We start from the raw sequence: 12,417 nt of genomic DNA on the forward strand, positions 1-12,417 counted from the left end.
TGGACACACAGAAGAACACACTTTACTCTTTGCTCTTGTCTCTAAGGACTCTCTTTTACTGTGTGTGTGTGTGTGTGTGTGTGTGTGTGTGTGTGTCCTTAGGGTAGAAGCCAAATCCAGAACAGTGATCACCATGCACACTGAACCAGAGAGAAGCAGAAAGATGGCAGGCAGACAAGGACAGAGCTAGACAAACAGAGAGAGAGAGACAGACAAGACAAACAGAGAGAGACAGACAGATGGACGGAAAGAAAGACAAATACAACAAGAGAGAGAGAGAGAGACAGAGAAGGAGAGAGATAATGAGACTGTGCTGATGAGTGTGTGGGTGTGTTGAGACAGAAAGCAAGATTAATAGAAATGGAGAGCAACAGATAGACAGACAAGGAGAGAGCAAGAGTGAAAATGCCCATCACTCCATCTATCTTGTTACCTAGCAACTAAAGCAGCCAGGTGCGTTATGGGTTAAATACAGTGGCACAACTATACCATCATTAGCACATGCGCACTAACCCACCCACATCTTCATCAACACAGCTATATCATCACCTTCACTAACACGCCCACACCTTCATCAACACACCCGTAAATTCATCAACACACCCTCATCTTCATCCACACACCCTCATCTTCATCAAAACACCCTTACCTTCATTGGCACACCCCATCTTCATCCACACACCCTCATCTTCATCCACACACTCTCATCTTCATCAACACACGCTCATTTTAATCCATACACACCCTCATCTTCATCCACACACCCTCATCTTCATCCACACACTCTTATCTTCATCAACACATGCTCATCTTCATCCACACACCCTCATCTCCATCAACACACCATCTTCATCCACACACCCTCATCTTCATCCACACACCCTCATCTTCATCAATACACCCTCACCTTCATCAACACACCCTCATTTTTATTGCCACAAACTCACCTCCATCAACACACTCTCATCTTTAACACACCCTTGCCTTCATCAACACACCCTTACCTTCATCAACACAACTCATCTTCATCAACACAGAAACACCTTCATCTTCACTAACACACCCTCACCTCACTATCTCATGCTCACCAACACACACACACACGCACACACCCTCAACACAGCTACAACTTCACCTTCACCAACACACCCTCACCTTCATCAACACACCCGTAAATTCATCAACACACCCTCATCTTCATCCACACACCCTCATCTTCATCAACACACCCACATCTTCATCAACACACCATCACATTCATCAAAACACCCTTACCTTCATCGGCACACCCCATCTTCATCCACACACCCTCATCTTCATCCACACACTCTCATCTTCATCAACACACGCTCATCTTAATCCACACACCCTCATCTTAATCCACACACCCTCATCTTCATCCACACACCCTCATCTTCATCCACACACTCTTATCTTCATCAACACACGCTCATCTTCATCCACACACCCTCATCTTCATCCACACACCCTCATCTCCATCAACACACAATCTTCATCCACACACCCTCTTCATCGACACACCCTCATCTTCATCAGTACACCCTCACCTTCATCAACACACTCTCATTTTTATTGCCACAAACTCACCTCCATCAACACACTCTCATCTTTAACACACCCTTGCCTTCATCAACACACCCTTACCTTCATCAAACACAACTCATCTTCATCAACACAGAAACACCTTCATCTTCACTAACACACCCTCACCTCACTATCTCATGCTCACCAACACACACACACCCTCAACACAGCTACAACTTCACCTTCACCAACACACCCTCACCTTCACTAACATACACTCATCTTCACCAACACCCTTCAACATCATCTCCTATGGCTTCCATAACCCCTTCTACACATGTTCATTTATATCAACCACTGAAAACTTCCTTATAACTAGCATTTAAATCCAAACCACCAATAAAGAATTTAAATGACTGTAATAACTTAACTGATTAGAAAAAAATGCAAAGTAGCTCAAGAAATGAAAAAATAAATCCCACAGGCTACTCACACTGATCATTGTAATGACAGCTACAGTTGTGGAAAAGCCTTGCTTTTGTTTACATATGCCACAGTATCATGAAACAATAATGCCATATACCCAGGACTGGCACAAATATCTGGATTTGAAGAAAAAAAAACTTTATTTTTAGTCATCAGAACATGCAAAATGGCAATTCCAAATAAGGCTTAAGTGATATTTAAAAAAAATAGTGTTTGGTCGTTTGTTTTTTTTCCACAAGCTACTATATAAAAATGTTAACAAACTACAGTTTTAAAGTGGTTGGGGCATCTTCCCCATGGCCCCAGGATTTGTTACACTCTCTTTCTCTTACACTTTACAGTAAGAGCTTATTTTATAGATTTACAAGCTAGCTAGGTAAAGTACACCGATGCTAGGCTAGTAACTAGCTAGCTAACATATTTAAGGTTGTACCAAACAGAATTAGTAAACTAAAACGACCTCCGTGTTTTTGGTGTACACAGTATAGAATATTCTAAATATTCATGAGCTCTTTGAACTTTTGTTCACACCACAGCTACTTTAGGACAAATTGTATTTAACGTAATTCGGGGTAGAAACTTTATGTGATGCTTTCACTTTGTTTGAGAGAGAGAGCACAAAGGCAATTGAAAAGTGACTCTAATGTATACAACGATACTATAGTATTAATATACAGTACACAGCAAGATTATCAATAACGATAAGTTAGCTAGCTTTGCTGAAATGTTACACCATTTCTATAATCAGTCACAATATATTACATATTATAAATGTGCTATACACTGTGTGACCTATGTGTAAGGCAGCGTATGTAACCATGTGGGTGGTTTCAACAAATAGATCAGTATCTATGATGTCAGCAAGAAACAGCTTGTCAGGTCTTTTTTTTTTTTTTTTTTTTTTAGAATTGGTTTATTTAATCTTTATACAATATGTTATGGCCCATGTCTTTACATTTTTACATTCATGAGAAACATGCAACCAAATCCTGTCAATCTGGTCCACGGTGTGCGGAGACGTGAGAGATGCTGAGAGATGCCCTATTTTATTAAAGTGAACTAACTGAGTGAAGGAAAATCCCCACAGGAGAATGCAGACCGGCTGCGTCCCAATTCTCCTGCCCTCGTAAACTTCTTTTAATCCTCCGGCCTCCTGTCGCGCCCCTCATCAAATGCAGCAGATCAAACAGAGTGCACTAGAACGGCCACAGGTTTTAAAGGTCATCGTTAATTCTAAAGTGTTCATTTACAGCAGTGTTGTTCAAATCAATTTAAGCCACAAGACCTGCTGTTTAGCAGCTGCCCTGAGCCAGTCATCTAGGTATCATAATTTAAAATAAATTAATTATTAAATATTTATACCTAATAAACAAGAATGAGGTTACTGTGGCAGGGAAAAACTCCCTGAGATATGATATTAGTAAGAAAGCTTGAAAGAAACTAGATTCAGTAGAACCCATCCTCATTTGGGTGACACTGGACAGTAAATAATGTAAATGTAAATAATGTTCTTTCTACAACGGTGGAACTGTGCAATCAAGAACTCCTGAGGAACTAATAGGACAGAGTAATTTTTGAGACTTAATACTAATTTCTTTCTGCTGAAGTCTCCAAATGTTTACTGATGAAAACCCAACCATAGAGCTGACCGACACAATGGCATTTCGAAGACAGCACAAATGTCTCCATGTGGTCTCCAGTTATTATTTTATATGTAACTCTAATACTGAACAGTTGTTCATCTTGACTATCTCACAGCCTCTTTTTCCAAACTTTAACTCTCCAGTTTTGGTGAGCCTCTCTCTCGAACTTCTGTTCTTGTCTGACAGAAGATGAACCTGAATTGGCCTTCTGCTCTTGTAGCCAATCCACTACAATATGAAATCTTTTTCTGTTTACTCCAAAGAGTGGTTATATGAGTTACTGTAGACTTCATGTTAGCTCAAAACAGTCTGGCCATTACAGTGCCATGTAAAAGTCTTCGTACCCACTGAACTTTTTCACATTTTGACACGTTACATCACTCTCTCATCTATTTTCTACCGCTTATCCGAACTACCTCGGGTCACGGGAGCTTGTGCCTATCTCAGGCGTCATCGGGCATCAAGGCAGGATACACCCTGGACGGAGTGCCAAGCCATCGCAGGGAACACACACTCTCATTCACTCACGCAATCACACACTACGGACAATTATTCCAGAGATGCCAATCAACCTACCATGCATGTCTTTGGACCGGGGGAGGAAACCGGAGTACCCGGAGGAAACCCCCGAGGCACGGGGAGAACATGCAAACTCCACACACACAAGGCGGAGGCGGGAATCGAACCCCCAACCCTGGAGGGGTATGTCTCTACCAGCTTTGCACATCTAGAGAGTGAAATTTTTGCCCATTCTTCTTTGCAAAATAGCTCAAGCTCAGTCAGATTGGATGGCGAGCGTCTGTGAACAGCGATTTTCAAGTCTCGTCACAGATTTTCAAGTCTCGACATTCTCAATTGGATTTAGGTCTGGACTTTGACTGGGCCATTCTAACACATGAATATGCTTTGATTTAAACCACTCCATTGTAGCTCTGGCTGTATGTTTAGGGTCATTGTCTTTTGCAGACTCTAACAGGTTTTCATCTAAGATTTCCCTGTATTTGGCTCTATCCATCTTCCCATCAACTCTGACCAGCTTCCCTGTCCCTGCTGAAGAAAAGCATCCCCACAAAATGAGGCTGCCACCACCATGTTTCATGGTGGGGATGGTGTGTTCAGGGTGATGTGCAGTGTTAGGTTTCCGCCACACATAACGTTTTGAATTTTGGCCAAAAAGTTCAATTTTGGTCTCATCTGACCAGAGCATTTTCTTCCACATGCTTGCTGTGTCCTCCACAAGGCTTGTCGCAAACTGCAAACGGGATTTCTTATGGCTTTCTTTCAACAGTGGCTTTCTTTTTGCCACTCTTCCATAAAGACCAGATTTGTGGAGTGCACGACTAATAGTTGTCCTGTGGACAGATTCTCCCACCTGAGCTGTGGATCTCTGCAGATCCTCCAGAGTTACCATGGGCTTCTTGGCTGCTTCTCTGATTAATGCTCTCCTTGCACGGTCTGTCAGTTTAGGTGGACGGCCATGTCTTGGTAGGCTTGCAGTTGTGCCATACTCTTTCCATTTCCGGATGATGGATTGTACAGTGCTCCGTGAGATGTTCAAGGCTTGGGATATTAATTTAGAACCTAACCCTGCTTTAAACTTCCCCACAACTTTATCCCTGACCTGTCTGGTGTGTTCTTTGGTCTTCATGATGCAGTCTATTTCATAAAATCCCAATAAAATACATTTTTCTTTGTGGTTGTAACGTGTCAAAATGTGGAAAAGTTCAGTGGGTATGAATACTTTTGCAAGGCACTGCAAAAATTACATTATGTTTCACGCATTTGGCAGATGCCCTTATCCATGACTTACTGGATTATGACTTACTATTTATTACATTTTATACAACTGAGTAATTAAATATTAAAGACCTTGCTCAAGGACCTAGCAGTGGCAACTTGGTGGACCTTTGGTTCAAGCTCACAACTTTCTAATTGGCAGTCGGTAGTCTAGCACATTAGCCACTAACCTACCACAGCTACAACATATTAGTTCTTGAGTCACTGCTCAAGACATTGGACCTCAATAATATTTAAGACAATGTAAAATGAAGAATGAATGAAGCTAGTTGTAGACTTGTGGTGCCGTAATTTGTCCTTGAGGGTCCCTGTGTTAAAAGAATTTGCCATTTGGGACCTACTGAGCTTATGGGACACACTGAGCTTATCGATATCATGAACTACTGAAGGTAGTGTTCTAGGAAGCCACTAAAAGTAATTAACCAAAGAAAGACATTCCATGTGTGTCTTAGGACAAATGAAAGTAGTTTGATTGCTTTCTAGTATAGTGTGGTATTGTTGGGCAAAGTTTCATGCGTGTAGTGGTGTGTTGTGTTGCTGTGTTGTTGTGTTGTGTTTAATTTACTATAGTCTTAATCGATCAGATATCTTTTTTTCAACTTTTTTTAAAATATGTATGAGTTCTTGCACTTGAATCTTGTGTTATAACATTAGATAGGAATCGCATTTTTGCCTAGCAAGTGTTTATTGCAGATGTAAGCTATGTTGTGTTACTATGCTATGTTTAGATACTATTTAAGATATTTTATCAGGAATATCTATTTTGCTTTGCTGATCACAAAACACATCCAGATGTACCATAGCCTTATGTCACTTATATAGCATTGGATACTGGTACCAGAGCATTTCTTATGAGCAATATTATTTGCTTATATTTTATAAGGAAGTAAGTATCAGATGATAACTGATACTAGTATCTGTATCGATATATATCCCCTATCTGTTGTCTGGATATACAGATTTTTAATTTTAAATCTTCATACTTAACACTTCCTTGGTTTTATCTAGACTTCATTAGTTTCATGTAGAATTCATTAGGTTCTTCTAGACTTTCATCAAACGTCTTTTCCAATTCTGCTTCCACCACCTAAAGGGCTATGAAAAGGCTATTTGCTATGAAGAGGGAAAAGTCTCACAAACTCATTCTGAAGTTTTATGCATAAAGAGAAAGAGCCACATGGCTTTCAAATATTGATACTGTATATTTATTTTTGTCATATATTTCTTGTTTTAACCTGCCTCATTCCTAATGCCACAGTTTCATGGAGACATACAGAAAACCTGGTATATTCCCATCTGGACTATCTATGGCACAGTGGATCCAAAGCCAAGTCCAGGAACTATAGGTCCCAGATGGGAATACACCTTTGCTGGGATGCCAGTCCAATAGCAGGTAGCACTCCTCTACAATTAGGGGCAATTTAAAGTTGCCAAAGTGCCTGCCAGCATATTTTTATGGGGCAGAAGGAAACTAGAAAGCACAGAGGAAACCCACATGCAAATCTCTGCAGAGACAGAGCTCAGGATAAAACCAGACACCTGCAGTGAGGTGGAAATGCTGCCTGTATTTCAAATTATTACTAGAACTTTGAAAATTTCAACAAGTTAAATGGATTCAATGACCCTCTAGTGACTGTTCTATATTCAGTATTCTCTGAAGCAGCTATGATCAAAATGCAATCCAGGAAATCTTAAAAAAAAAAAAATGAGTTATAGCATGACACTAAGAGATAGAACCTGATCTAGTCAGAATGGTATAACTGGTGGGTGTTTGACTGATATGAGCTTCAATCCAGAGGCATATGATGTGGCGACATTGCTGTTAATGTAATGATATACTGTATATGTATTGTAGTGTATTGTAAATGTGCATATCTGGATAAATAAACAACTATATAATTCAGATTCCTCTCTACTGAAGGTTAATTGCTGGCACAGCAGACTTAATCAAATGAGTGCAGGTCTGCATAGTGTCTGTGAATGAAACTGTGTAACATCACATTGATTTATTAAAATACATTCTGTTACAAACATCGTCAAAGTATAATGTCATTTTGGTAATGAAAAGGTATTGTTTCATCCAAAGGTTTAAACAATAAATTGCACCAAGTTAGTTTCCACCTCAGGATTTTAGACAGTTAAAATAAGAATATTTTGTTTGTTCTGTGCAATCAAGTAAAGCTCACAGAAAATTATTTTAACTGCACTTTTATACTTATAGCCCTGAGTGGCTACTGGTAGTCTGAACACTGAAATTCTTACTGTAATTATTGAAATTGCTTAGCCAGCTAACACTAACTAGTAGCTTAACGACAGCCTAATAGGATGACAGAGAGCCGGCTAAATGTTAACGATAACACTGATATTTACCTTCTCAAAACAGATATTAGTATGATCAATGTTAGATGTAACCAAGTTCAAATATTATTATGAATGAGTTTAAAAGTAGAGAAGTGTTACAACTTAATTTAACATCAATCTGTAAAGGGGAAGGAACTAGAGGTTGGGAAGACTGCTCTTAAGACTAAGTTGACGAACTGACATTTTAAAGCTAGTGTTTTCTATGGTTTTCACTTCAATTGTAAAATTATCGAAGAGCCAATTCCTTTAATTCATTTAAAAGAGACACAATTTCCATTCCTACTTTAGACATTCAGCACATTGTGTACAGAAATCCAAGAAAAAACCCAAACATGGCATACACAGTAGCCCATTTTATATTTCTAACTAAAGCATCTTAGTCCTCACTAGCTTGCAACAAGGTCTGTATTTGGTGTTGACAATGGTTCCTCTACATCTAACTGAAACATGGGAGTCTTCAGGGTGTCTTGGCGTGGACTCTTTCTATCACAGCATGTACAAAAATGATTCCCTAATCATTCTCTAATCATCAGGCTTGAAGAAGCGACAATGACATATTTTGATGAAAATGATGAGTTAGCTATTTGGGATCATTTGGGATCATTCCTGAACTCCATGGTACCAGAGCTTAACTATGTTTTCCCTAGGTGTAAATTAGATATACTAACTTGTCCTGGGGCTGAAAGATTTAAAAGTTTAGGAGAATGATATGGCAAAGAAAATGTTTACTCTCCACTCACAGCCGTCACACTCTTCCATTCAGTGGTCAGAATCCTTCATTAAAGTGGAAATGTCAGCTAAACAACATAATGGCACTACATGGTCAATGAGCTACGGGTTTATCTTTTGAAAAAGCTGGACCAGTGAAGATTCACTCCATACCTTGACACTGAAATCCTTGTTTCCCGAATCCCCTGGAACAAAGAGAAACAGTACATACTCAAAATCTTTAAATATGATACAAACACTAAGCAGTATGCATACTTTAAAATAGCACTTACAATAAATCCCATTATTTATACTATAGTAACATATATATATATTTATATAGTATATATATATACTGTATACTTGTTTTATTTACACTTAGCAGCTACATTATTAAAATTAAAAAATAATTATATATAATTTACATATGGTGCACACTCAAAATACTAGCTTTTATTTAGTTTCTTATATTTTTTTAAAAGTACTTGGGTGCATGCCCAGATTTAAATCGGAACTTAATTCTACCTAGATTTATATTTACACTTGAGAAATGGAGGACCATCATAATTTTACCTTGATGCCTCCTTAATGTACTATAAATTCTATTTAATCATGCAGAACATAGTGTAGTGACCATTTGTCAAATCAAATGACATAAAAAAAATTTATCAAACTTAACTCCAAAATAACTCAAATAATCACCAAGATACACCATGGGTTGTGGTTTACGCAGTTAAATGATTGAGTCCAAGCCAGATGATGCATTTGGTGAGCTTTATTAAAGGGTTTACAAGCAAACAAACAATTTTGCATCTCCTGCTCATTGTGCCCAACTATCTTGACAAACTGGTAAAAAAAAAAACCATAGGCCCACCCAGGTGAACTCCTTTTATCCCCTAGAAAGAAATACTAAACCAATCCAATTAGAAGAATACTAAGAAAAGTAAACATATTTTAATTAACATAAAAAATTAACACAAAATATCAAAAAAATAAACTACTTAACAAATAAACAAAATTTTAACATTACACAAACAAAAATAGAGAAAATAGCTCCTACATATTTTTTAATATGCTGAATAAAAGTCGCCTAAAATCTAAAAGTTAATTGACTAATTTAATGAAATGACTTTATTGTGTCACTGAAAAGCACAAAGATAAAGCACCTAGTTGGAGATGAATGAAAGAAAATTAAATAAGTTCTGTGTTGAGTGTTTATTTGTGTTTATATACATATATGTAGCGCGTATAAAAGAATATTACGCGTCTGCTGGACGTGTTTATTCTCACCAGATGAAGTCGGTGCAGTGGCTACAGAAGGTTGGCTGCTTGAAGAAACGCGGGATGAATTTGTGGTCCTTCACCTCGTGCACGTTCTTCTGACGGAGCGCGCCTTGCCGCGCGAACCCCCGAAGGCGCGCGCCCTTCTCCTCTCCATCACTGCCACTGCTGCTCGGAGCGCCGTCCGCCATGACTACCGCCGAACCGTTAACAGAGGGGAAAAACTACAGCGAACACACTACCGACTCCGATAAACGGGTGAGTGGGAGAAAAAAGAGACAGAGAGAAGGCGTAAAACAGGACCAGGCACTGAGCGACTCGGCTAACGGAGTGTGAAAGCGCACGGGGTGTCAGCCACAGCTGCAGTTTCCGCTCCGCACGAGCCGCTTTCTCACCCAAACTGGCAGTACACTTTTGCGCCGAAACTCCTCCCTCAGCACTCAACTTGACTCACTCTGTCGCTTTTTCTGTCTCACTCTTTGCTCTCCCTCCCTTTTTCCTTCACTCAATCTATGTCAATGTGTCTCTCTCAATCCATCGCTCAGCATCTGTTACTCTTTATCTCTGTCTCACTTAACCTGTCTGTCAGCCTTCCATCATTTATCTAGCTCCGTACGTCCCCTATCTATCTATCTATCTATCTATCTATCTATCTATCTATCTATCTATCTATCTATCTATCTATCTGTCTGTCTGTCTGTCTGTCTAACTATCTATCTATCTATCTATCTATCTATCTATCTGTCTGTTTTATATTTGTACACCTCTTCAATTCTTTCTGTCTTTCACTCTTTTCCTTATTTGTGCCTCTATTCCTTCTTTATGCATTGTCTCTAATGTTATATAAAGAAAAAATATGAAAAGATATGAAAACCTTGGATCTCTCTCTCTCTCTCTCTCTCTCTCTCTCTCTCTCTCTCTCTCTATATATATATATATATATATATATATATATATATATATATATATATATATATATATATATATATATATATATATATATATGGATGAGTAAGTGCTGACTATGAGTCACTCCTCCAGCTCCTCCACTTTCTCCTTCAGGTCATAACTAGCCACAATGGCACAATTGATAGATTGATCATTTTTGACTACACACACTGCCACCTGCAGGAAACACCGATACTGTGATACTCCAGGGATAGTGTGAAACAGCTGGATATCTTATTAGTCATGCACACGCAGTGACACATGATGCAGTGTGTTTGAGTAAATGCTATCATCATGTAGAGATCTTTGCCTGAACCATCTCACCAAGATGGCACCTGTTCCGAAATACATATATTGAACTCTGGCGATTATCATGGTTCATTAACCCAATTACATTCATCACTGACATTATATTTCATCTCTATTAACTGCCATGTGAAACACCTGGACAATGTTTGTGGAACAGGACTCACCAATCTATAAAGACATGGTTTTACAAAGGAATGAAATCCCAATGAATTGGAAGTAGGTGTCCACATACGTTTGGTCAGATAGTCTATCCGTATGTCTGCCTGACTCTCTGTCTTGTCTATCAGCCACATGGCTTGACCACCAACACTAGAAGAGAATTAGAAGGATATAGAATATACTAAGTATAGATTACATTAAATGTTCATTGTCAGGAGAGAGGGTGTAATTTGAACTATAAGTAAAGATACAAAAAAAGCTTTCACTGTGATCTGAACTGGTGAAAGAAGTGACAGATATCGAGCACTACCTCACCTTTTTTATATGAAACTCGATCCAAGAAAGTTTTGCATGTCAAATAATTGATACGTCACAGATGAGGAGAATCATGTTATATGTTGTTTTTAATCTTCACTGTTTCCTTAACGTCACTGAGAAGGATTGTGCTCTTTATGAGAACCAAATTTTCATATTATGCTTTCCTTACAAGGTTGTCTACAAATATTTGCATATCAGTGGAAGAATCCGACAGTTCAGCGAGTGAAGGCATACTGCTGTATTTAGTTAGTGTTTTTCCATGCTTTGTGTGTGTGTGTGTGTGTGTGTGTGTGTGTGTGTGCTGTGCTAACCATGGTGTTGGTGGTCAGCAGAATGGGTTTCCTCTGGTTCACACTTGAACATGTGTGTATGGAGGAAGCAGCAGTCAGGTCATGCTTCACACTGCACAAAGCAGCCAGCCCTCTATCAGTATTGCGTCTGAGAGAGCTGGCACTGTAGCTTTGGGCATCTGTATGTGTTTCAGAAGCTTATAGCAGTGTTTATGTTTTACAAGGCTGTAAAAGAGAGATATACAGAAACACATTCAGAGTTTGCCTCCTTCATGGATTCTGGATAAGTGGAATGTACTTTGTAATCAGACAATAATCTAGCACACTTTTAATTTCACAAAAGGACCTCCTGCCTCCTCCTCCTCCTCATTGACATACACAACCGTCTTGATGCACTGCCCCCTGCTGGACAACACCAGGACGCAGGCTCTGCACACTTAGCCTATTGACACACACTATACTAATAATGCATAGCTCTATATATAGCAAGAATGTGAACTGGTGATTGTGTTGTTTGTGTAATTTCCTCCTCACAGAGTTTTTAGACTGATGGTACTCTTAGTCTGTGACCT

The 12,417-nt window shown here is 39.1% G+C and overlaps 1 protein-coding gene across 2 annotated transcripts in view; it reads right to left on the bottom strand.

Annotated features, from left to right (window-relative positions):
- prkcbb (protein kinase C, beta b) overlaps positions 1–10,266 on the bottom strand; it is an 84,851-nt gene extending 74,585 nt beyond the window's left edge. Inside the window, exons 1-2 of one of the 2 annotated variants that reach the window (XM_060892987.1) lie at positions 9,831–10,266; positions 8,715–8,746 (exon numbers count right to left, since the gene is read on the bottom strand). In XM_060892987.1, the coding sequence (XP_060748970.1) occupies positions 8,715–8,746; positions 9,831–10,012 (214 nt within the window). In that variant the 5' untranslated portion in view covers positions 10,013–10,266. The remainder of the gene's footprint in view (positions 1–8,714; positions 8,747–9,830) is intronic. The other variant, XM_060892985.1, reaches the window with a different exon arrangement.
- Between the last annotated feature and the right edge of the window lie 2,151 nt (positions 10,267–12,417).

This window comes from Tachysurus vachellii, chromosome 18 (assembly GCF_030014155.1).
Source record: "Tachysurus vachellii isolate PV-2020 chromosome 18, HZAU_Pvac_v1, whole genome shotgun sequence".
Classification (NCBI taxonomy): domain Eukaryota; kingdom Metazoa; phylum Chordata; class Actinopteri; order Siluriformes; family Bagridae; genus Tachysurus; species Tachysurus vachellii.